The sequence below is a fragment of the Protomyctophum parallelum genome, assembly GCF_964188405.1.
Source record: "Protomyctophum parallelum genome assembly, chromosome: 17".
Lineage (NCBI taxonomy): Eukaryota > Metazoa > Chordata > Actinopteri > Myctophiformes > Myctophidae > Protomyctophum > Protomyctophum parallelum.
In genome coordinates this window covers 42,811,263-42,838,769 of record NC_139719.1, presented here as the reverse complement: position 1 = coordinate 42,838,769, position 27,507 = coordinate 42,811,263, and the positions used below count along the sequence as shown (strand labels likewise).

General features: G+C 43.1%; 1 protein-coding gene across 1 annotated transcript; it reads right to left on the bottom strand.

Annotated features, from left to right (window-relative positions):
- Window positions 1-1,008: 1,008 nt before the first annotated feature.
- LOC310874779 (myosin heavy chain, fast skeletal muscle-like) lies at window positions 1,009-25,390 on the bottom strand (the record flags this gene model as incomplete). The annotated part of the gene is made up of 40 exons (XM_083787643.1): window positions 25,348-25,390; window positions 23,989-24,207; window positions 23,756-23,899; window positions 23,502-23,658; window positions 23,382-23,409; window positions 23,190-23,298; window positions 22,964-23,056; window positions 22,809-22,872; window positions 22,486-22,584; window positions 22,041-22,144; window positions 21,611-21,749; window positions 20,818-20,936; window positions 20,003-20,152; window positions 19,713-19,883; window positions 19,287-19,590; window positions 18,876-18,943; window positions 18,382-18,469; window positions 17,669-17,786; window positions 17,460-17,583; window positions 17,186-17,322; window positions 16,791-17,046; window positions 16,375-16,617; window positions 15,947-16,123; window positions 15,707-15,852; window positions 15,523-15,613; window positions 15,047-15,436; window positions 14,607-14,733; window positions 14,375-14,493; window positions 14,071-14,267; window positions 13,561-13,744; window positions 13,291-13,456; window positions 12,949-13,073; window positions 12,159-12,467; window positions 11,834-12,037; window positions 11,614-11,739; window positions 11,295-11,465; window positions 11,101-11,205; window positions 10,904-10,999; window positions 10,147-10,275; window positions 1,009-1,131 (listed from the first exon to the last, which is right to left on the bottom strand). Exons 2-40 carry the CDS (start codon window positions 24,193-24,195, stop codon window positions 1,009-1,011), a joined length of 5,907 nt encoding a protein of 1,968 aa, XP_083643769.1. The 5' UTR covers window positions 24,196-24,207; window positions 25,348-25,390.
- Between the last annotated feature and the right edge of the window lie 2,117 nt (window positions 25,391-27,507).

Genomic DNA, 27,507 nt, shown 5'->3' with positions numbered 1-27,507 from the left:
TATTTTAATTAACTTGTAGTTAGTCAATCTATCTATCTATCTATCTATCTATCTATCTATCTATCTATCTATCTATCTATCTATCTATCCAATGTACCATACTGAAATGTGGTTCAAAATAATCATTTGATGATTGATGGTTTGAACACAAGGCACAATATTAGTTAATAGTTATCAAGCATTTTTTAAATGCACTCACTTCACTGGCAACATTGTTTTTAACTGGTTTTACTGCACCATCTGCTGTCCATTTTGTATTATGCAATATAGTGTACACAAACTATCTTCTCGTGCAAAGTACAAACAATGTGGTGGTCTTCCTAAGTTTACTTATAATAGAAATCAGAGTCAATAAACATAAAAAAAGAAAAGAAAAACAGTACAATTTAGAAATAAAACATGCATTGAAATGGAGATGCACCGTGATGCACCGGTAATGGATTTATAATCGAACCGTGGCCCTGTGGTGTCTTTTCCCTTTTTGCTTCCTTTATGATGAATTCCTGTCCTGTTCTTTAACTATATAGAAGTGTCTATTTGTACGTCTCTAAATGTGTTGATGAATTGAACATGGTGGACCCTGTTGTAAACAAGTGTAATGCTTAATTGGGTCGTCCACTCACAGTTAACAGTCTTTGTATTGAGTTTGTGCTTGAAATGTATTGTAATTCTGCAAACTGTTAATACATATTTCAATCAATCAATCAATCAAACCTGCACATGCATAAAGTGAATGGCAGCAGATCGAGTGGCAAAGTACATTTAATGTTGTTTAAAGTCGTGTAATGTAATCAAATACACCTTTTTCTGTTTGGATGTACAGTATGGGCTGTCAAGGAAACAGAAATGTAGTTTTTTTGCCACTCAGTACTGTAGGCGTTCACTGAGCCAGCACTGAGCCTAATTATCTGCCTAATTATCAAAATCACAATTTTCATTGTGGTGTCATTTCCAACTCTATTGTCGGCGCATGGAAACTAGGTGCTACTAATATACACTATTCTCTGCCTATCGGGACGTAGCTCGGACGGCGCTGAGTCGTGTCTGGTCGCAACGCTCGGCACGGCGACTCGCTCGCAGTGACACAAAGATACCATTATCACCACCGTCACAATAGCTGATAGTGACATACTGAAACAGTGAGTATGTGGAAAATGTCCACGCTGGGCCCATTGCATGGCGCTGATGACGGCAAAAGTATCATTCAATACCAAAGTGTAGACATTCACTGTGTTACAAAATTAAATCACAAAAGTCCTGCCGCTGCGTTCAACATAATGTTCACAAAACACTGCATGTTCAGATAATAGAGAAATAACCTATATACTACTAACAAGTAAAAGTTTAATATGTTCTTCACCACATGACTATGTATACCCTATATTTTTTTGCTAATTATAATGTACCTGTACTGTACTTTTACTGGCAGAGGCAAGGAAGCAACCAGGTGCTCAGGAGGTGTGCAGGTATGAAAAATAAAAAAAGATTGTAAAAAGGTGCTCCTGGGATCATCGTTTATGATGAAGACCGTATAGGTCGAAACATGTCGGTTCAATAAAGTTTTCCTCCTTTTTAACATTGAGTGTGCCCCGGATCTCCGCTTTGTTCTATATAACTGTACTTGTACTGTTTTGTTTTGGACACAACATATATAGACACAAACATACACGTCACCATCATCAACATAGACGCATTGCACAACGCAAACAAGTTACCCAACAACAAAGTCAGTACTGTATACGTCACTGACGTAGTCTCGGGGAACGCACTGTGCACAGCAAGTCAAGTCTTCTATATCCGGCTGTTTAAGCCCAAAACCACTAGTTGAACATACAGTAGCAGGGAGAAAATAGAAAACTCACAAATAGGATAGTTGAAGTACAAATATTGTTCCCTGTTACAACATCACTACCGGTTGAAACATCAGCATCAGTCATTGGGTCCCAAAATGACAGCACTATAGTACAACAACAGCTTGAATCACATTAGTATTTGGGGTCGGCAAACCTTTTTTCACATGAAGTGCCATGTTTTCTATTATCTTGATAGTCAGTAGGGATGCACCGATCCAGCTTTTTGGCATTCGATACCGATTTCGATACATGGGGGTCCAGTATCTGCCGATACAGAGTACCGATCCGATACCCCCCACAAAGAAACGTAATAACCTATTAAGCTGTATGCCTCACTGTGTGGAGTCTGGAATCATAATTTTGTGTAAGGCAACATCAAGGCTTGACTTAAACATTACTTTCCCAACTTTGTAAAACAAAATGTAACAAACACAGATATAAATGCACTGAATTATTTATTAAATAACTGTGCAACAATTAGACCAGGTTAATGTGTGCGCAGGCTAGCCTGGCTGCATTCCACATGTTATACTGTCAATACTACACTGCTGTGTCACAGAGGAGGTAGAGCTGTTTTCATACTATACTGTAATTACACATAATTATCGGATCGGATCGGATCGGATAATGGATCGGCCACCGATCCGATACCCGATCTAGAATTTTAGCCTGGATCGGCGCCGATCTCCGATACGAGTATCGGATCGGTGCATCCCTAATAGTCAGTGTGCCAAACCAATATTCATTTTAATTATGACACGGATGCCTGAAGAAGGTCAGTAGACCGAAAGCTTGCTAAATAAATGTGTGCAGAGCTTCCCTTTATTTTTTCTCATGCTCCCTTTGTGGCTCCAGCACCTCTCTTAAGTTTTTTCAGCGGATGAGCGGTGGGTTTTTCTTCCAATTATGACACCAATGACATCAAAATATATTTCCAATATATTCCATATGCACAGACAACAACCTTTATCTTTTCTTCTTCTCCTATTGAAATTGAACTGCTGGTATACAGCATCCTCTGCCTTGTGACCAAGACCCGATACTAACTGTTGTAATCTGATCGCCCATGGCTGTGTACTTGTACGTGAGTATACAATGTACTTGTTATGTATCGTGTACTGCCTGAACTGTAGCATACTTTATAGTTATAGCTACGGGAGACATCTCAGACAGCGAGGTCAGCTTGCTGCAGTTAGAGGTTGTTATGTCTCGAGTGGTGTTGTCACGTCATTGGGATCCAGCTCTATATATATTTCCAGTATGTGTGTAAAAAACTCTGTGAACCTTTAGCGTGATAATCCCTCTGTTTCTCCACTATGCTCAAAGTGTAACACGGCAGAGGGCTCCCTAGGACATCTATTTTGGTCGTGCCCTAAACTAACACAATTTTGGAGTGACATCTTTAAGTTTTTCTCAGACGTGTTTGACTGTGTTATCACCCCAGACCCCTACTGTGCTATCCTGGGCGGATTTCAAGACCTGTCATTTCTGACTCACTACCAACATAAAGCCATACAATATGGCATGGTTATCGCAAAAAGGAATATTCTGACCCATTGGAAAGGAGTGGAAGTACCCACTTTTAATGTATGGCTAGCAGAATTGACCAACCTGCTACAAATGGAAAACAATTTTTTTCTCACCTATCATTAACAGGCTGAAGTATGTATGCACATAAATGTTTTATTTCATTTTTTATTTTCTAAAAAACTTAACTGTGATCTATTGTATAGTATTACTTTCATTTGTGTATGTTTCGTTTCTGTGCTAAATGTATTATATTTCCTTTTTCTTTCCTTTGAATGGGGGGGTGGGAAGGGTTTATGTGTGTGTATATGTGTGTGTGATGTGATTGTTTGTAAAGTATGTCTTGTCTTTAAACCTGAAAATGTATAAATAAAATTGTAAAAAAAAAGAAAACCTTTAGCGTGATACTGTCTCGTGTCGCGCTATTGTTCTCCCGGGCCCGTCGACCGCCGTACCAAGGTATACTTCAACCGGATTGTCACACACCACCCAGCCGGCACACACTACCAGTCTGTCAGAACCACACACCACCCAGAACCACACACTACCTGTCTGTCAGAACCACACACTACCCAGCCGGCACACACTACCAGTCTGTCAGAACCACACACTACCCAGCCGGCACACACTACCAGTCTGTCAGAACCACACACCACCCAGAACCACACACTACCTGTCTGTCAGAACCACACACTACCCAGCCGGCACACACTACCAGTCTGTCAGAACCACACACCACCCAGAACCACACACTACCTGTCTGTCAGAACCACACACTACCCAGCCGGCACACACTACCTGTCTGTCAGAACCACACACTACCTGTCTGTCAGAACCACACACTACCCAGCCGGCACACACTACCAGTCTGTCAGAACCACACACCACCCAGAACCACACACTACCTGTCTGTCAGAACCACACACTACCCAGCCGGCACACACTACCTGTCTGTCAGAACCACACACTACCAGTCTGTCAGAACCACACACCACCCAGAACCACACACTACCTGTCTGTCAGAACCACACACCACCCAGCCGGCACACACTACCAGTCTGTCAGAACCACTCACCACCCAGAACCACACACTACCTGTCTGTCAGAACCACTCACCACCCAGAACCACACACTACCTGTCTGTCAGAACCACACACCACCCAGAACCACACACTACCTGTCTGTCAGAACCACACACCACCCAGAACCACACACTACCTGTCTGTCAGAACCACACACTACCCAGCCGGCACACACTACCAGTCTGTCAGAACCACACACCACCCAGAACCACACACTACCTGTCTGTCAGAACCACACACTACCCAGCCGGCACACACTACCAGTCTGTCAGAACCACACACCACCCAGAACCACACACTACCTGTCTGTCAGAACCACACACTACCCAGCCGGCACACACTACCTGTCTGTCAGAACCACACACTACCAGTCTGTCAGAACCACACACCACCCAGAACCACACACTACCTGTCTGTCAGAACCACACACCACCCAGCCGGCACACACTACCAGTCTGTCAGAACCACTCACCACCCAGAACCACACACTACCTGTCTGTCAGAACCACTCACCACCCAGAACCACACACTACCTGTCTGTCAGAACCACACACCACCCAGAACCACACACTACCTGTCTGTCAGAACCACACACCACCCAGAACCACACACTACCTGTCTGTCAGAACCACACACTACCCAGCCGGCACACACTACCAGTCTGTCAGAACCACACACTACCAGTCTGTCAGAACCACACACCACCCAGAACCACACACTACCTGTCTGTCAGAACCACACACTACCCAGCCGGCACACACTACCAGTCTGTCAGAACCACACACTACCTGTCTGTCAGAACCACACACCACCCAGCCGGCACACACTACCTGTCTGTCAGAACCACACACCACCCAGAACCACACACTACCAGTCTGTCAGAACCACTCACCACCCAGAACCACACACTACCTGTCTGTCAGAACCACACACCACCCAGCCGGCACACACTACCTGTCTGTCAGAACCACACACCACCCAGAACCACACACTACCTGTCTGTCAGAACCACTCACCACCCAGAACCACACACTACCTGTCTGTCAGAACCACACACCACCCAGAACCACACACTACCTGTCTGTCAGAACCACACACCACCCAGAACCACACACTACCTGTCTGTCAGAACCACACACTACCTGTCTGTCAGAACCACTCACCACCCAGAACCACACACTACCTGTCTGTCAGAACCACACACTACCTGTCTGTCAGAACCACTCACCACCCAGAACCACACACTACCTGTCTGTCAGAACCACACACCACCCAGCCGGCACACACTACCTGTCTGTCAGAACCACACACTACCTGTCTGTCAGAACCACTCACCACCCAGAACCACACACTACCTGTCTGTCAGAACCACACACTACCCAGCCGGCACACACTACCTGTCTGTCAGAACCACACACTACCTGTCTGTCAGAACCACTCACCACCCAGAACCACACACTACCTGTCTGTCAGAACCACACACTACCTGTCTGTCAGAACCACTCACCACCCAGAACCACACACTACCTGTCTGTCAGAACCACACACTACCTGTCTGTCAGAACCACTCACCACCCAGAACCACACACTACCTGTCTGTCAGAACCACACACTACCTGTCTGTCAGAACCACTCACCACCCAGAACCACACACTACCTGTCTGTCAGAACCACACACTACCTGTCTGTCAGAACCACTCACCACCCAGAACCACACACTACCTGTCTGTCAGAACCACACACTACCTGTCTGTCAGAACCACACACTACCTGTCTGTCAGAACCACTCACCACCCAGAACCACACACTACCTGTCTGTCAGAACCACACACTACCTGTCTGTCAGAACCACTCACCACCCAGAACCACACACTACCTGTCTGTCAGAACCACACACTACCTGTCTGTCAGAACCACACACTACCTGTCTGTCAGAACCACTCACCACCCAGAACCACACACTACCTGTCTGTCAGAACCACACACTACCTGTCTGTCAGAACCACTCACCACCCAGAACCACACACTACCTGTCTGTCAGAACCACACACTACCTGTCTGTCAGAACCACTCACCACCCAGAACCACACACTACCTGTCTGTCAGAACCACACACTACCTGTCTGTCAGAACCACACACTACCTGTCTGTCAGAACCACACACCACCCAGCCGGGTGCTCTGGATTTAGAGCGTCTGCTAAATCCCTAAATTGTATAATTGGCCCTTTCTGTAATTTATACTGCTGTGCTGTCTCCAGTGCCAGAATTTCCCCCACAGGATTATAATCAATCAATCAATAAATAAATCAATCAATCAAGCAAGAAATCAATCAATCTGCCCGCAGCGGGCCCTAGGAAATTTGGACCCGGATCCGAAACGTACCGAAGATAATTAACCTTAATTTATTAGGCCCGATTTACTGGACCTGATGTTCATTTATTTAATTTCACCATGGCATTCAGATTAGATAGATGTATGTGTCAGTCACCTCCCTCCGCCCCTGACAATTCAATTCAAAGGAGCCTTATCGGCATGAGAAAACCTGTGATACAATAAAATAAAACTGTTGAAAATGGGGTAACCATGTGTGTGTGTGTGTGTGTGTGTGTGTGTGTGTGTGTGTGTGTGCGCGTGCGTGCATGTGTGCGTGCTCCGAGAATTCAATAAAGAAGACATGTTATATCACATTTATCATTAGCCACTGGTTGAGCATCACTCATCTAATGTATGAAAGTGCATTGCAGTAATGTGATGGGAGTCATGTGTGTTACGCGTGTTGGAATGAAGTGATTACCACCATTGTGTTGTCACAGCCAAAGCAAATGCATTGTACTGTATGACTGTACCGACGCTTGGCACTGAAGTCTCTTCTATGTAACCGTTCAGATTAATTCACCTCTATTTACGCACATGTACAGATCACCCACTGGAACACAGCGCTGCTTGCACAGACCAATTTGCCATTCAAGCTAAACTAGGGTGAGAAATGTCTGGATAACAATCAGATGGTCTCTAGATAATAAACAGATTATGTAAACCCTCAACCCCTCTGGGTGTGTTTCGGAAATATGCTCAGAGAATCATCTCCAATTGGCACATTGACACATTGTGTAATTGGCCAGCCAAATGGATCGTATAAGTCACATTGCACTAATTATTTGTGTATCCATGCGGTGTGTTTATACCCCAAGTAGTTGATTTGACTTTGACACAAATTAACTAGAAAAGTGTGCTCCGACAGTATTTCTTCCTCCGCCTATAAGTGGGAATGTGCACGCAAAGTTTCAGGACAATCGGATGCTGCGTTCATGATTTGAGCCATTTTGTTCAAAACAATTAAAGCAGATGCTCTTAATCCATGAGCGACTTAAGAAATGAACACATTGGTAATATGTTATATGCATAGAAATGAACACATTGGTAATATGTTATTTGCATAGAAATGAACACATTGGTAATATATTGTTTGCATTGAAACAGTGATCTACTGTAGAGACTGTATGTAGAGAGTGAGAGAGCCAAGTTATGCGTGGAATATCACTGCCCTCTACTGGCAAGATTGGTCTAAGCCTCAGTCTACACAGTTGATTATGTTATTGTTTGTATCATTATATCATTATTTCATTGTTTGTTTATATTATTATTACTAATGCTGCTGCAATATCTGCTTAAATGATTGATCATTTCATACAATCATTGATTCATAATCGATCCCTATATGTTGAGCATGTCATAAAAAAGTGAAAATAGTCAATCAACACGTTCAGATTGTGAGGTTGTAGATTGGCAATTCTTCCATGACACTGTTGTACAACGAAGTATAAAGTAGATACTTAATGGATTCGTTATTTAAAATAAAATAGATCTATGAATGTATTTGTTAGGGCACTTCTCGATTATTCTGTCGTAAACTGTTTTCTGATATCATTAGGCTCTACATCCCCTACAGCAGGGGTTCTGCAACGTTTGTGGCTTGGCCATGTCTCAAGCCATAGAGTAAGGTCACATTCTCACCTAATACTTCGGTAGACTCAGATCCGTATGGGCGGGGAAAGGGGATACTTGCATATTTAATTGGCTGCGGTTTGCCTTCACACTGTCATTCGCAGCAATTGGAAACGCAGCAGGGGGGACCTTTATCAATGTGTTCCGTTCATAAACTATAGCCTACATAGTGAAATCTATGGTGATAAAATTACACTCATAACGTGCATGTGTCGTGCCGTCTGCCCCCCCCCCCCCCCCCCCCCCCCTCTCTCTCTCTCTCTACGCACGCAGCCGCCACACACTGTTCTTTTGGGCATGGAGGCACAGCGCTGCATGAGCGCACTGATATAACTCCCCAGTCCCACACAGTGACAGCACTCCATGTTTACGGCACGCACAGACAGACAGACAGAATATTATGTAGGCTATAATACACTGCAGTGTTTTTATGTGTTTTCTTAAGCAATTGATTAATGTAGCCTACACGTCCTCATTTCGATCAGGGCTTCAGTCTCCTTATTCGACCACGTCTATCCACAGTAACGGGACATCTTTGCGCTGCGTAAAATATGCCTTAACCGTCTCCAACTGTGTTCAGCTCCTCACCCGCCACATTATGTTTGCTTCATTTCCTTTATTTACTGCGGATTGCATTCACACCTGCACCGAATCGTAGTCAAGTGCGATTCGAAGCGAAGCGAAACCCACGTTTTTGGGCGGAGTAAAATGCGGTTATTTGCTGCGCATTAGGATTCGAATGAGCCTTCACACCTGCCAAACGAAGCGCACTTTCTGACAATGCGCAGCAGGATTCGTTTTAATCGCAGCAAAGCTCTCTGGTATGAATGCGACCTAAGACAGAGTTACGAAAACTGCGTTCACTTCATGGGGCTTCAGTCCAATGGCGGGCACCAGCCCAGCTTTAATGATCTTACATCCTTTTATTTTAGATTGATTTGTAGTAATCGTATGATATAAACATTACAGAGACTTTAGTTGTCACTGTACGATACTTTAAAACAGCTGTCATGTTGCACACATGCCTAAAATAGCTCTTATGTGCGCCGCCCTCGTTGAAAACAATGTATTTCAAATTCCAGCTTGTCCCAGTTCAGGCTGCATGAACAGTGCTTGAGTGCTCTGTTTCTGCCCCCTCGATGTCATAACTCTTCTATTAGAGTCCCAGTAAAGCAATAATAATATGTATGAGTTTGTCACACCACATAATGTGTTGTAACCACCACGCCACATTTGAATGGTTAAAACAAAATAATAATGCAAAGACGAGTGTCTATAAGAAGCAATATTTTATGAGCATGCTGACCAGGTCCTGGCACTGGAAAAACATCCTGATATTTGCATTGAAAACATCTAAGATGAATATAGATTTAGGCCTATAAATCTTTGCAATGGGTTTACAAAATGTATGTAGCGGACATGTGAGTTGGAACCAGAATACTGGAATAACAAGTGATTGTCAAGGCAATGAATACAAGAAACATTTTCTTTTTTAGTTGCAATCTTTATTGAATAAAATGGGTCATATTTTATGACTTTTTATGGTGACTTGAATTGGAGATCTTATTCAGCATCTTTTCCCTGTACAAATAGAAATATAATATTAGATATTCAACTGTAATCTTTCGTTTTTTGTTAAAGATAATCATCTTAATAAAATTATTGAACATGTATTACCTTGGCGTCGCGGCCTTTAGCTCTCATCTTGTTGACCTGGGATTCAGCGATGTCAGCACGCTCCTCTGCCTCCTCCAGCTCATGCATAACCTTTCTACACTTGGTCAGGTGAGAGTTGGCTGCCTCCTCCTACAATATGATAGAGATGGTTCAAAGCCTCAGTATGTGAAAAGAGGAGCTTGCAATTATAGTCCAAACAATACAATGTCAGGAAATTGTATAATGTGTTTGTGGCTATAACACAGTGGCCCATCCAGCATGAGTGCCTTAGTTGGGACCACATGAATGAGCTCGGACAGGTTCTCATTGGAACGGCACGATCATGGCTGTGCCGCTTCTTGTTCTTGTTTGGCACCCAGAGCGAAAAATCCCAGCTTAGAGGAAACAAAATCTATTGCTTTCTGTAGTCCACGTTGGACATTTGTACCAATTTGTCTGAAACACACAGCCTGTGTTTGCTGCGTGTGCATTGTTGCCTTTCTTTTCAGCACCCATTGTACAGTAACAGCGTGCAGAATCCATACCATGCCGCAGAAGCATAGGGATCTAGAGATAACTTAATTTGGGGGCTCGTCCTAAAGCTCGTGGAAAGCAGGGAGATAGACATACTAGTATATACTAGTAACATACTAGTAATACCAGTATATATTTTTTTACATAACCAAGTCATATTATGTCTTATAGTTACACTATGCCAACAGTACTATGGCCATGGCAGCCACAAGGGAACATTCATCACCATGTAAATGTGTCTTACCGCTTCCTCAGCCGATCTCTTGTAGCCCTTCACCTTCAGCTGCAGTTTGTCCACCAGATCCTGAAGCCTGGCAACATTCTTCTTGTCCTCTTCAGTCTGAAGTCAGAGTGAATTCATAACATTAGTTGTATGCTCGTGCAATCTATTCCTTTTGTCAGAGGAATGATGGTCATTAAAGTGAACATGGAATACAGTACCTGGTATGTCAGCTCCTTCACTCTCCTCTCGTACTTGCGGACACCTTTAATGGCGTCTGCTCCACCTTTCCCTGCATTTTCGACCTCTGCCTCCAGCTCCTTCACCTGCACAGTTGAATGATACATTATGAGGTTATCTCTTCATATTTCATTGTCTATGACTATAAGCCGTGTTGAAGTAAACTACACCTTACCCTGCCCTCCAGTTTCTGGAGCTGCTTCTTGCCTCCCTTCATGGCCAGGTTCTCAGCCTCATCTAGACGGTGCTGCAGGTCCTTCACTGTGACCTCCAGGTTCTTCTTCATTCTCTCAAGGTGAGAGCTGGTGTCCTGTTCCTTCTTCAGCTCCTCTGCCATCATAGCAGCCTGGAAAGTCATGTTGCATTGTATTGTGTTACTATGAAGCATGACATGAGGATATCTAATAGATAAGTATGTTAATATGAAGCATGCCATGAGGATATCTAATGTTAGATAGTATACTAATAGATAATGGTAGGGATTCCTAACTTACATCAGTGATGGCCTTCTTGGCCTTGTCCTCAGCATTCCTTGCTTCTTGAACGCTGTCGTCCACTTCACCTTGGACCTGGACCAGGTCAGTCTCAATCTTCTTCTTGGTGTTCAAAAGGCTTGTGTTCTGAAATAAAGATTCAGTTGAACAATATAAGTAAGCATGATGTAAATATTTGTTTAATTCTGAATATTGGATTTATTTTAATTGACTTGCGTACCTGAGAGTGCAACAGTCCAGCGCGCTCACTAGCATCTACCAGTTCTTGCTCAGCCACTTTGCGGCCTCTCTCTGTCTGTTCCAGAGCCACTCTCAGCTCCTCGATCTCTGCCACCATGAGGCCGTTCCTACGCTCCACCATGGCAGCTTGCTCCTTCAGGTCTTCTCCGCCTCTGAGAGCATCGTCAAGGTGCAGTTGGGCATCCTAAATGAAATCACATTTGAAGCGGTGAGGAGAAACATCAGAATGTGACCATTTTTTTCAGAGCAGCTCCACTGTTTGAATATGTCTCTGTCTCTGTCTAACAAACTACTATGGTTTGCACCTTAAGCTGTCCCTGGACGGTCCTCAGTTGCTTCTGGGCCTCAGCAGCCTGGCGGTTGGCGTGACTCAGCTGAACCTCCATCTCGTTCAGGTCTCCCTCCATCTTCTTCTTGACCCTCAGGGCATCGTTCCTGCTCCTGACCTCACCGTCCAGAGTTCCCTGCATGGATTCAATGACCCTCTGGCTGTTCCTCTTGATCTGCTCTGTCTCTTCATCCTTCTCTGCCAGCTTCCTGTCGACCTCACCCTTGATCTGGTTGAGCTCCAGCTGCACACGAAGAATCTTGGACTCCTCGTGCTCCAAAGTACCCTGAAATGTAATACAGGATCAAAATGTAACATCATATAGGACTACAGCTACACTGTTTTAATATAAAGCATATTAAAAAAAAAGAAATACATAAAATACTGTAGCATCAAATATTGTAGCAAATAGCACATTGCCCTGAGCTGGGATCAAACCTTGATCGCCAACTCACCAGTCCAGCACGCAATAGGCAATGCTACGATAGCTAGCTCACTCAGAGGTGCTAATATCACTGCGTAGATATTAGTCTGGAACGTCGGTGTGGAAGATTTAAGGCCTATTCATAGTCTGGAGCTGTATTAACGTGGAGCGGTGGTGAGTAAAAACAGAGAGAAGGGCTTTGCTCTTCAGAGCGGCTCCATGACATCATGTTGATGTTATTTTGCATGGTTGTGTTATAAACATCTTAACATCAGGAAAGTTACACGCGAGAAGCACAGCTTGCCAGAACCTAAGGGTCAATTGCATTGTTCTGCAGTGTTACCTCGGCTTCCTCCAGGGCTGTCTGGATCTCTGCCTTCTCTGTCTCCACCTGCTTCTTGCCCTTCTCCAGCTCATGGATGCTCTTTCCAGTCTCACCGATCTGTTCAGTCAGGTCTGAGATCTCCTCTGCAGTGGATTGAAAATAATGAATGAGGAACTTTTCAGTATTTTGTATTTGCTTTTGAATAAAGTTGGTCTAGCCTATAATTCACAACTGATTTTGAACATTTAAAGAATTTCAAAAGGCAAAATGATGACCTTTTGACCCGCTTTTGGCTCAGAAGAAATATCCAAAACAATATTGAAGAAAAAATAAAAAACTTCTATCAAAAGAAAGACTCACGTTGCAGGTTCTTGTTTTCACGCTTCATGGTCTCCAGTTGGTCCAGAGACTCCTCGTAGGAGTTCTTCATCTTAAACATATCAGTGCTGAGAGAACGAGCCTCTTTCTGAGCTCCTTCCAGTTCTGCCTGTCCCTCTTCAAACTTCTGCTTCCATTCTGCCAAGACCTGCACAGTAATGTAATGAAACGTGTCATTTTACCCCAATTTAAGTATCTGCACAGCATGTGTCATTAACCACACTTATTTTAAAATATTGAATGTGAAAGCACCTTATCGAAGTTCCTCTGTTTCTTGTCGAGGTTGGCAGCCAAACCGTTGGCCCTCTCCACATCAACCATGAGGTCTTCCACTTCACCCTGGAGTCTCTGTTTGGTTTTCTCCAGAGAGGCACACTTGGAATTCACAGCCTCGATTTGCTCCTCAGCTTCCTGAAGACGCTGGGCGAGCTTCTTCCTGTTGGTCAGTGTTGAATGGAATCAAATGATTGTGGGCAATATTTTTGCATGACAGTGTAAAACATTGGTTCTCAAACTGATCATTTTAACCACTCGTTCATGTGTTGGCTAATAGAAGATCTACAAGCTAACACATCTATATTTTCATCAAAAGTGTATTTGGATTTCTTTCAATATAATTTGGAAAACATAAATGTTCTCTTCTGGGAGTCCCTGGCCGGGCACAAAATCTTTGCAGAGGGTGGTCCGCGGCCAAATCAATATGGGGGTCGTTGAAACAAAAAACGTTTGAGAAACCCTGGTGTAGAAACACTGATGACTTACTTAGCTTCCTCCAGCTCCTCAGTGCGTTGGACAGCGTCAGTCTCATACTTGCTCCTCCACTGACACACCTCAGCGTTGGCCTTGGACATTCCACGCTGCAGCTCAGCCTTGGCTTCCTGCTCCTCTTCAAACTGTTCCCTCAGAAGGTCACAGTCATGGCGAGCTGATTGCACAGCGTGGGCAAGGGCATTCTTTGCCTGTCAGACGCAAAAACGACAAAATAATGTCAGTTGGATACAAATAATGTCAGTTGAAAGAAATGCAAATAAAGAAACTAGGCTTAAATAGGGTGTCTGTTCCTCACCTTAACCTCCTCTTCAACGAGTCTCTTCAACTCCTCAATCTGCTGGGTGGAGGCCTGCTTGCCTCTGGTGAGCTGAGAGACGAGAGCTTCCTTCTCCTCCAGTAGACGACCAAACTCACCTAGGTAGAAATTGGAGATGATTTGTTTGAAATTAACAAATATTCAAACTATGGTCAATTTGCTACCATGAACAAACCTTGTAGACAAAGTAAACTTCAAGATGAACATTTACCGTTCTCTGTCAACAGTCTCGCTTTCTGAGCCCCAACATCATTGAGCTGGCGGAAGTTCTCATCAGCCTTGGCCTTGATTTCACCAAGTTGGTCCTCAAGGGTGCGTGCCATCTTCTCAAGATTTCCCTGCAAATGAACATTGGACAAATTCAATCATCGTCTTTTTCTGATTGGTTCAATGCTTCGGTTTGAACAGTGAAGCCAGTCCTGTTGGAGATGTTTTTCTTATGCATCACTGGGTAGGCCATCATTAGCTATGAGGAGAGAACAGCACTGCACTGTTTCATCTAACAAGCCTTATTAATCACTTAAACCCTTATGGTTGATGCATGCTAGTGTCTTTTCTGTTAATGTGGGGAAAGCTTCGTTGAAACTATCCAAACATTATGCTATGTTTACTGTAATTAGATTTATATTATACAAAGGCATTCCATGATACCTTTGCCTTAGCAACAGCCTCCATGTTGCTGGACAGGTCATCGATCTCCATCTTGTATTCACTCTTCTCCTTCTCCAGTTTCTGCTTGACGCGCTGGAGGTTGTCGATCTGCTCGCCCAGCTCTGCGACGCTGTCCGCCTGTTTCTTACGGAGAGCAGAAGCGGTGGCCTCGTGCTGCAGGGTGGACTCTTCGAGGTCACGACGCAGCTTCTGGAACTCAGCCTCGCGCTTCTTGTTCATCTCGATCTGAGCGGCGGTGGCTCCTCCGGCCTCCTCCAGCCTCTCACTGATCTCCTCAAGTTCCCTGGAGAGATCAGCTCTCTGCTTCTCAACCTTAGCACGAGCAGCACGCTCTGCCTCGATCTCCTCCTCCAGTTCTTCAATACGAGCCTTTTCAAATGAATGGACATGTTAAAATCCTAATTCACACTTACTTATTATCAATGATTTTAAAGAAGATGGAGAAAAATAAATACCTGGAGTTCCTTGATCTTCTTCTGCAGCTGGGCCCCCAAAGATTGCTCATCCTCAATCTTACTCAGAAGCTGGGATACTTCAAAGTCCTTCCTGTGGAATACAGTACATTCATGTTTTTGCCCTTGTCATTTCATATTGTTATTATTATTAATATGAAGTATTCATATAGTTTGTCCACATTACTTCTTAATCTTCTCATCAGACTGTTGCTTGTCGTTCTCCAGATCCATGACGGCTTCCTGGGCCAGTTTCATATCACCCTCCAGCTTCCTCTTGGTTCTCTCCAGGTCCATGCGGAGCTTCTTCTCTTGCTCCAGAGAACCTTCCAGCTGCACAATGATACATTATGTGTAAGTCACCATTCAGTGAAACAATAAACATATAATGTATTCAAAACCTGTGCTTCACTTTGGTAACACTCACATCATCAACTTGCTGCTCCAGCTTGGTCTTGGCCTTGGTCAGAGTGTTGACTTTGTCTTCCTCTGCCTGCAGGTCATCCAGGGTCTGCTGATGGGCCTCTTGGAGCGCCTTCTTCTCCTTGGTCAGCTTAGCAAGACCTTCATCTTGAGAGGCCATCTCCTCAGTCAGGTTCTTCACCTGATAGAAGCAGAACACAATTTGTTGTCATGGAATAGATCATTATTGCACTTGGACACTGTCGGGCGTGGAAACAGTTAATTGTCAGGATTCACATCCAAAAATAGCCAAAGTAGCAGATTGACAAGCTTGTAGATCTGCTATTTTTATTTTTCTGTGTGTGACGCTGTCGTATGATAAAGTAGGGCTTTAATTTACGAAAAACAAAAGGTTTCAATATGGAGAAAGGTGGTTTGTCTATGATCATGAACCTTGTTTTCAGTGGCGTGCTTCTCCTTCTCCACTTTGGCCAAGGTGAGCTCCAGGTCATCGATGTCCTTCTTGAGCTCAGAGCATTCATCTTCCAGCTTCCTCTTCTTGGCCGTCAGCTCTGCATTGATCTCCTCCTCGTCCTCCAGTCTCTCAGTCGTCTCTTTGAGCTTTGCCTCCAACTGGATCTTACTTTTAATAAGACCCTCACACCTCTCCTCAGCGTCGTTCAGAGCCTCGTCTCCCTGGTTGTCAATGAAAGAAGAACGCAAGGCAGGAAACATGTCAGCATTTGTTCTGGTAGATATATACTTTTGCAGTTGCCTGTTGGGGGGTACAGACTCTTAGGGAGCATAGTGTGAAAAAGAACAGCTTTGTGATCTGAGGGAGGGAAATGTAAAATATCCAGTATACTTACTGTTGACGATGCCGCCAGGAGGCCATTCCTTTCCTGTGTCAGAGTCACAAGCTTCTCCTCTAGTTCCTTCTTCTTGGCCAGGGCAGTAGCCAGGTCACCCGTCATCTTCTCGTAGTTCTCCTTCATGTTGGCCAGCTCCTTCTCAGTCTCGGCGCTCTGCAGGAGAGGCTTGATCTTGTAGTAGACCTTCATCCATGGCCAGTTCTTCACATTGACGAACGAGCGGAGGTTGAACTGGATGGTGAAAACGGCCTCTCTGTGGAAAAACGGTTGAACTGTGTCATGATTGTGGACAGAGTTGGAAGAAGTACGGTATGGACACTATAACATAATTGAATTGAATAGTAGGCTAAGTGTACTTACAAATTATATAATAAATTATGCTTTCATAGTACCTTCTGACCATCATCTTGACAAACTCCTTCCTCATGAGGAAAGCTCGTGCGAGAGCCTGAGTCATGGTGACCAGAGCAAACAGCTTTTCATCTCGCATCTCCTCCAGCGTCCCCAGCAGACCAGCTTTAAAGAACACCTGAACACAACGTTACAAAGACTGTAACTGTAAGTAAACGACTGCAAAATCAACTTTTAGTCCATACATATGTTAAGCCAGATGCACAGTAGTGTATTTAAATTGGTGTATCGATAATGTCAAACCAGTGTATTTACCTTGGTGTGCCCAAACTTGTACTCATCAACGGGAACGTCGATGGACCCAAGCAGCTTCTCTGAAGCTTTCTTGTTGTCCATGAATGCGCCATCGGGACATGCGCTGGCGTTCAGTACTTTGTACCTGTTTTGCAGAAGTTCATGGTCATTTTGCGTCCCTCCCGTTAATAGGTTTGGAGCTAAAAGCTTCTGGAAGAAGGAATGAATACCTCTGCTTGAAGTCAGCGTATGGGATCCTGCTGGGGAAGCCCTTTCTACAGATCCTGATGCCCTCCAGCACACCGTTACACCTCAGCTGGTGGATGACCAGGAAGTTCTCCATGAGGCCTGTAAAGATGTTATTATTATTATTATTACCAGTAGGACGCCTGCGGGCGAGAAGCGACCTCGCCCTTTCACACATCCGCCTCGTTGACGGCAGACTGCTGGGCGAGTGCTGGCGCTTTGGCATGGGGGGGGTCAGATAAACATGGAATGAAGTCTGCACTCGAGCATGGCTTGAGTGTACAGGGTTTGATGAGGTCAGATCAACATATGGAATGTTTTGATGATGGCCCAGGTAGGGCCGGGCCTTCACTTTCGGGCCCATGTTGAGAACTCCAGTTTTCGCCGGCTGCACAAATAACTTTGGGGCAGGCCCGTCTATAGTATAGTTCAATGGATAGGTATCAGTCAAAAGGGAGACATCGAAGAGGAATGATGGATGGGGAAGGATCAACATACATGGAGATCTAAGGGTTTGAGGTCAGATTAGTTGCTGGCCAATATTGATGACATCAGGGATCTGCATATATGGGTTCGCATTTAGTATATATCCATCCCTGATGATGTCATGTCACAATGACCTGGGCACCATATATATATATATGACAGAATGTTTATGACAGCATTTGTTTATTTATTTGTTTTTCCCTGTGTTTACCTGGAGTCTTGGACTCGTTGGGAATCAGGCAACGCACAAAGTGAGGATGAGTGCTCCTCAAGTTGGTCATCAGCAACCCCAAGTTAGCCTATTGAGATATAAAACTCATTATTAGTTAAAAAAGAAGTACTATTGAGACATAAAATAATCATGCAGGCTTTTTATTAGTAAAAAGTTATCCTATTGAGACATAAAAGAGCCATGTATAATATTGTCCTCCACTTGAGCACGTATTTTAATTAACACTTCAGATGCTAGTTACTACTATACCGATTCAATACATTGTATTGTATTAAAACATAGGCCTACATTAACCACTTAAGCCGAAATTGTAACTTCAGCCATTCAAAGATAGCTGATCTACAGGCTCACAACTTGTGATAAAGAAATTGTTTAATTCCAACATGAATAGACGTGCCTATTGCTTACGGGTTTGAAAATAATAATGTTCATTCAGGAATATAACGTTGATAATAATGAATAAATGTTCTTACCCTGAAAGCGCTAGACACGGTCTGCATGGAACCACCCTTCTTCTTCTTGCCTCCAGCCTTTGTGTTATCTGTTTATATGCAATAGAATCATCAAATCAAGGTTGAAGCAAAGGTCTGAACAAGAATACATCAGCTTGAAAATATTGTTTCTGAAGAAATGTGGGCTCGCTTATTAAGTTCTGTCGGGACAACTCACGAATGGATAGAATATATTTTATTGAATGTAAAATTAGCAATATATTTATTATGGTTTGGCGGTAAATTGGTATCTGCTGTTGGATGAGTGTGTGATTGGATGAGTGGATGTGGACGTGGAGTTCCGAATCATCAAATCAAAGCAACGTTTATTCGCACATTTTCAACAACCAAAGGTTTGAACCATATTAGTGCCGAGGAACAAATCAAACATACCTTCTGGCTCAGCAGGAGGATACAACACAGACAGCAGTTTAACTGAAGACTTCTGGTACAGCTGGATGACAGAGTCGTTCAGCGGGTCCTTGTTCTTCTCCAGCCATCCTGTGATGCTGTAGTCCACGGTGCCAGCGTAGTGGACCAGGGAGAAGTGGGCCTCGCCCTTGCCTTTGCCAGGCTTGGGCTTCTCAAAGGCCTTGTTCTTCCCCAGATGCTGGTCAATCAACTTCTCTGAGAAAGACTTGTCTGAAGCCTTGGGGAACATGCACTGCTCTTCAAGGATGGAGAAGATGCCCAAGGGCTTTTGGGAGAGGAGACAAAATGACAAAAAACAATGTTAACATCATGTCTATCCAAGCGCAACATAAAGTAAGTACAATACAGACAGCCAAGTATATAATATATAATAAGGTAAGTGTATACCTTCTCAATGAGCTCAATGCAGACAGCCAAGTCCATGCCGAAGTCAACGAGATCCCAGGGAATTCCTTCTTTCATGTACTCTTCTTGTTCCAGAACAAACATGGTGTGGTTGAAAAACTGTTGCAGTTTCTCATTGGTGAAGTTGATGCACAGCTGCTCCAGGGTGTTGAACTGTGAGTGGAAACATCATTAGCCCAATTGTGTATGTATAGGTCAAATTGTGACAAAGAGAATTAGTCTCACACTTAAAAAAATAAATAAATAAATAAATAAAAGTCCATAATGCTTACATCAAAGATTTCAAAACCAGCGATGTCCAGCACACCAATGTAGAAGTTTCTCTGCTGCTTGGTGTCCAGCATCTCGTTGATCCTAATGACCATCCACAAGAACAGCTTCTCATAGATGGACTTGGCCAAGGCACCCACTGAGTTAGCGACCTAATGAAATAGGAACATTATTAGTAATGGTGTGAATTACACAATTCACTATTAACAATTTAGGCATCTAAAGTCCTAATCCAAAGCGATTTACAGTAAGCAAGGAAAACAGGAGGCATAGCAATAGTAATCTAGGATCCTAGGTAAACCAAGAACTTGTCATCAGCCTAAACAGTATAATCTAAGAGAACTCAATAATCTGTACATAATTTAAACTGTACACACTACAGGACGCCAAGTCTACAAATGAACTGGCATCTGTCTCTACATACTGTATCAAAATCTTGTTATGTAAGGTAAGGCTAGGGCAACTTGGGCAAAAGCGTTAACGGAAGAGTTGAGTCTTCAGACAGAATACTGGGAGTGTGTCTGCACTCTGCAGTTATAACTGAAAAGCTTGGAAGCCAGAAAGGATAAGAGTCTGTCCAGGGTGTCCTGACAGTGTCCCTGTGTGTGTGTGTGTGTGTGTGTGTGTGTGTGTGTGTGTGTGTGTGTGTGTGTGTGTATGCATTTATTAACAATGCTGTTAAAATAGCATGTCTGTGCATGGAACTGCACGTCATTTTGTTTACATAAGATGATATAAGCCGGTCTGGGCGCAACTCGGAAATAATGATATTAGAGTTCTAATGGTATGCTGTGTGTGTAAATCATGTACTACTCACCTGTGGCACAGTCTGTCCCTTCGTGACAAACTCATTTCCGACTTTCACTCTGGGGTAGCAATATGCTTTAAGCATCTCTGCTGAGTTGATACCCAACAGGTAGGCAATCTTGTCAGCCTCTGAAATGTTCATACAATTCGCAAATTTACAATTTAGTCATTTCACTTTCAAAATCCAAAGCAAGGTACGCACAAGGTTACGTCAGGTGATAGAGATAGTTCCATTGTATATTGAAAATATATTTCGCTTAGCTTAAGTAAATACAAGTATTGTCTGTGACAAGTATTGTCACAAAGTTTGTGTCAGGCCCAGTCCGGGTAGCTCGGTGGGTAGAGCTCTCGCCGTTGGACCACAAGGGCATGGGTTCGATTCCGGGCACCGCCAACTCAGCGTACGAGTAGCAAGTCGTGCGGGAAGTACTGGGAGCTGAATTGTAGGTGTGGCGCTGCACCTCGTCAATCCATCTCCCAGGGGTCTAGCACGTTGTTGTTACGGGACAGACCCCCGCGTGTTTCCGGACGATACCGACAATAAGCCAGACCCGATCTACTACTACTTCTTGTCACAAAGTATACATTATTTCCTTCCTTTAGTTGAAGATGCAGCTGAACCTCTGTGATGGTGATGATGATGATGATGATGATGATGATGATGATGATAAGAACAATAACAATAAAGATCAGCTCACCCTCTGTGATAATGATAAATACTACTACTACTACCACTACTACTAATAATAATAATAATAAACTACTACTACTACTACTATTATTATAAATAAAGATCAGCTCACCCTCTGTGCCGTCAGGTTCAGCCTGCTCCTCACGCTGCTTCTGCTTGAACTTCATGACTCCATGATGCATCACTGCACCGGTGAACTTGTAGATGTATTGTTTCTGCTCAGCGTCGAAGCCCAGGATGTCAATAGCTTCCTGATGTCAATAAGCAGAGATGTGTTCAGAAGATTGAGCTTAACGTTACATTAACAAACGTCCTGTAAAACACTGCACAACTCAACTGTATACAGGTTATCTGCACATTTCTAAAGTGACAATGTAAGGACTGTTAAGACATATTAATACCCCAGTTCAAATAGGATTATTTTAGGGGGGTCACCATCTGAAAACTTTGAGAGCGACTGCATTAGAAATTCCATTCTGTAGAGCAACTGCCTGCAGTGCACAGTGATTATTGGAAATATTCAAATAATAATAATCACTGACGTCAGTGGCGTCCAGCTCTGCCTTGTCGTCAATGCTGGCCACAACGATCACACCCATGCTGATCAACGGGAAGTCGTAGGGGTTGCTGGAGATCAGGCACATTTCTGAAAAGGGATTAAAAAGGCGAATGGTGCATTTATATAGTGCCTTTATCCAAGGTGCTTTACAGAGATTGTGCATTACATTCACCCATTCACACACATTCATACACCGATGGCAGCGGAAACCATGCAAGGCACCAACTAGCACATCAGGAGCAATTAGGGCTTCAGAGTCTTGCTCAAGGACACTTCAACACTAACTCTGGGGGATCCCGGGTTCGAACTGGCAACCTTGCGGTTGCCAGCCAGCCACTCTACCCCTGAGCCACCCCTGCGAAAGGGTGAAAGTGTATTTTGTATTCATTAATTTATATTCTGGCTGCAGCATCATTAATTCCACTTACCAATGATCTCAGGTTTGTGGTTGGTCATCATCTGAAAAAAGATGTGGTACCCTCTCTCTGCAGCAAGCTGATAGGTCACCCTTGACTTCTCCAGCAGATCTATATGGGTTGTACATTTAACTCATATTAATAATGAATAATGATGCTACTAATATTACTACTACTGCTAAAAATAATAATATTCACACCAACAGTAGGAGTAGAAAGTAAAGTGAATGCTGATTGATTGCTTGTTATAGGCTAATAATTGGTTGTACATAACTCAAAATCTAATACTCAAAATAGTGCATATATAATTTATCATCTGTGAACTTCATACTTACATGTCTCAATATCAGCACTGGCCAGTTTACCCGTTGTGCCGAAATGGATTCTGATGAATTTACCCTGTTTGATAACAGCACAATTTGTTGCATCACCTCTACATTGTGGAATTATTGTAGGTTTTCTCATAAAATGTCAAATTATTTACACTTACAAAGCGAGAGGAGTTGTCATTCCTCACAGTCTTGGCATTACCATAGGACTCCAGCAAGGGATTGGCTGCAATAATCTGATCCTCCAGTGACCCCTAGAATGTTTCAGACATCGCCCACTTTAATATTTGGTCAGATTCTTTTTTAATGAATTGCAATATTGCATATACATGCTTTAAGTTGGAAATATATTTTGCATTTTTTACAAGTTAAAAACATGTCGTATACCTTGATTTTACCGCTATCTGCGGCAGATTTCTCTCCACCAGAACTAGCTGTTGCAAAGTACTGGATGACACGCTTGGTGTTCACAGTCTTCCCAGCACCGGATTCTCCACTGGTTATAAATGCAGAGAAATGCAGTTAGTGAATTTGTGTACATGTTATTTTTGTAATGCCTAGTAGATGATGGAAACTTACGTGATCAATACAGACTGGTTCTCTTTATCTGTAAAATGTAAAGCAAACTTTTAGTCATGGATATACAGCACAAAAGCATTATAGTTTTATATTTGTTGACATTGTCCTGTGAGTACGTACCCATCAGCATGAACTGATAGGCGTTGTCAGAGACAGAGAAGATGTGGGGTGGAGCCTCAATACGCTTCTTGCCTCTGTAGGCATTCACAACCTCCTGGTCGTACACTGGGAGCCACTTGTAGGGGTTCACAGTTGCACAGAACAGGCCGGAGTAGGTCTGAAGGGGAGAAGAGAGAGAACATTAACATATCATACAACCTAGCTATATCGACAGGTGCAACACTGTACTGTTCTCAGCATGTAGAAAAGCTTACGTAGATCATCCATGCTGCATAACGCTCTTTGAGGTTATACAGGACGGTGGCTTCAGTGAGGTGGGTCATCATGGCCATGTCCTCAATCTTGTCATACTTGGGAGGGTTCATTGGGGTGACGTCAGCCTCGGGCACAGTTCTTGTCTAAAAAATAAACATAAAAATGCACAACTTCAGAATATAATTGTGTGATTACAGTTGTAATGTCACTATTTTATTTTAGATCCACCTACATCTCCCTTTTCGAGCATCTCCACGGTGACTTTGCCACCATCCTTACTGATGATTTTGCACTTGAGGTACAGCTCGGCCTTATCCGCCACATATGCTGCAGATTTGGCATCAAAGGGAGCACTTTGAGACTCCATTCTCTCCTTCTCTGGCTTACGGAGGTAAATGGCGGCCTTGCCGTACTGCTCCATCTCTGCGTCCGTACTCATGGTGGCGGCTTTCTGTAGACGAACACATAGATGGTGTTGATGCCTTTGCTGACTTGAGATCTGAGCGGATAAGAGGCTCTATGCACACAGAATAACTCTTCCTACATCCGGGCCCCTTCCCTACTTTCTTCACAGCCGTTACAGATGACCGACCAGACAGTGGCCTTGTGGTTAGAGTGTCCGCCCTGAAATTGGGAGGTCGGGGGTTCGATCCCCGGCCGGGTCATACCAAAGACTGTTACAATGGGACCCAATACCTCAGCATCAATGGGTTGGATTGGCTGGTCAAATCAACTAATGACTCCCGAGCGTGGCGCACGCTCACCGCTCCAAGAGACGGATCAAATGTGGAGAACAAATTTCACTGCGGTAACGTGTGTGACCAATCGTACAACTTTGACTTACTAATGAAGGCTCTGTTCCATTTAGTGTACAGTGGTTCTCAAACGTTTACATTTCAACTTGGCCCCCCATAACTCTGAGAGTGTACAAATGGAACGGAGCTACACACCCGTACGGTACGGGGGCCATGTGGATACCACTCAAGGACACTTAGAGACTCACTGGTGCAGCGGAGTGTTTCCAGTGAGCCAACCTGCACAATAAAGTGTCGCAGTCCCGTCCCCTTGCATGACCCAGAAGTGAATTCCCCGTTCATTTTCTCCATAGGCTTTTCAAAAAAGTATTTATTTAAAGTCGTTTACGTTGCCGACAAATCCAACTCGAGTTGTGACAAATCATGAGAACAAACAACATTTTGGGCCGAACAAATAATTACAAAGAAGAAAAAAAACAACAAAAAGTGTTGTAACCTGCCTTCTTTCTAATTATTTGTTCTGCCCGAATTTTTTGTTTGTTGTCATGCTTTGTCACAACTCTAGTTGTCTTTGTACGAGGCTTAAAAAAGGTCTTTAAATAAATACTTTTTGAAATGTCTATGGGGAAAATGAACGGGGAACCTTTTCCTGGGCCCTGGTAGGGGGCGGTACTGAGGCGCTCTATAGCATCACCCTGACCTTTTGACCAGAAGTAGGGAAGGGGCCCAAGTCCTTTCCAAAATGACCTATGTGCATAGAGCCTATCGGATGACTATTTTGTATAGTTATAGCTTTGTGTACAGTAGGTTTAATAGAAAAAAGTATGAACACTCACTTTTCCCCTCTACCAGTAGAAGTGAAATCTTGTGTGCAACCCCTAAGTGTGAAAGAAAAACATATTCGTGAGGACATTAACATGAGTTTATGATTAATACAATGTATAATCGTGAATGAAATTAGATTATATTAGTCCATAGTGTTCATTCTTGCCACACACCACACTTCATAATAAGTTCTCATTAGTTCCACGTCTGAAAAGAGGGATCCATTTAAATGATTGCATGCAAGATGTGCAATATGTATTACAATACGAAATGAATTGATGCTTGCCCATTCGGTTCTGTGTTTGCTTTTTTTATTTGCTTGTTCACAATTTCAGTTATTTAAGTTAATGTTTGTCATTGCAGCCATGTTTCTTGTGTTTTAGTAGTAGCCTACTGAAACAGTGCTAGATTAGTATTTCTTTTCTTTTATGAATTAAGGTTACATTAAGAGGTGGGTAGACAAGCCAAACTGTACAAGTTAAAAAATACATATATTTCTAATAACTCTAGTAGATGTAAAAGTACATGCAATCCAAATTATTATTTAAATATAAATCATAACACAATTGAAATGTCTACATGGAAATGCATGAACAAAATCTGACCCAAACCTATATCATCATAGATAAAATAACATGCAATCAATCATTTCAATCTGTACAATAGGCCTATAATAACAATGACGCCGTGTGTAGCTATAGATGTGGCACTATATTCACAAAGTCATGTTAAAAATCAATCGATAAACATGTCTAATAAATGTTCATGTCCATCTCTAAAACATTTATGACTATGAATACCCAACGTCTCCTAGCACATGAAGGACAGATGAAGTCTCACTCACCGCGCCAAATGGAAATGAACTCCTTCTCCAAGTGGGTTCCGTGGTCCGCCGGCTCAGCGGGCTTATATTGGCTGCTAATTGCAAGCAATGCAGAAAGTAAAAGCAGGAATGGCCTTTAAAGGTCCGGTAAATGCCATTCCAAGGCCATTCCAGTAGCATCCTTATGGACTGAATATTCCCATGAAACTTGATAGTGCTTCCATGGTTTATGTCCACCGCTGCATCAGTCCATATCAGTGAGTGGGATAAAAATAGCATTGTTAGGGGAAGCTGCTACAAAGCGTATAGCTTGTAATGTAAAGCTATAAGTATAGCTCACCATGGCAGTATCTTAACATTATTTTGTATTATTTTGTTATTTTGTTATTTATATGTTTGCTTAAAACCCACTTCTTCTCCCACCCTGGCTTTTAACGACAGTTGAAGTAGCCTTCACTAGTGCAATAGTCTGCTTTGTTTGCTCCTTTGTAATGTCTGCTTATACTGTATATATTTTTCTTTCATTTCTTCTAAATGCCTGTTTGTTTTCATGTTTTAAATGCCTGTTTATATTGTATTGTTTTTGTCTCTGAACCTGTACAGCACTTTGGTTGACCTGGTCATGTAAAATGTGCTATATAAATAAAGTTGAGTTGAGTTATTATTATTATTATCATTATATCATTAGCATTATTAGTAGTAGTATACCGTAGTAGTAGTATTTTTGTATCTATCTATCTATCTATCTATCCATTATATGATTTAAAAAATATATTGTTTTGTAAAATGTCATCTATTTGTGTTAACTATTTCTGGTTGGATGATTATGAAAGACTTGTTTTAGGAAACTTATTTTATTTTTTTAGCAGATTTCAAATGCAAGGCTTGTGTGGGGAAAGAAAGTTTTGAAAGGTCCAATTTGACCAAAATATGGTCAAATTGTACAACATGTCTTACTATAGGGCTCTGGTTTTATGGCCTTGCACGGTGGTCTGCTCGCCTCTTGGGTCTGGGGGGGGGGGGGGTGCAGGTTCTGATGCTCAGCGCTTGGGATCGCCTCTTAATTGGTGCCGTGACCACCAGATGTCCCCCTTTGCGTCGGACAGTTCCTCATTTCCAAGACCCGTCAGGCAACCCACAAATTGAGACCCTGTCCCACATTGTGACTGGCAGGCACGAGGCATCAGTGTTCAAATGCCCTAATGGTTACTAGTCCCTTAATAGTTTGCTTTATGTTTTAAAGCTCATTGTCATCTTTTCCAGCAAGATTATTTGCTGGAAATGCCACTTTTTCAAAGTGGTAAAGTCAAAGACCAAAGATCACCAAAGAACCCTAACCCTACAGGTG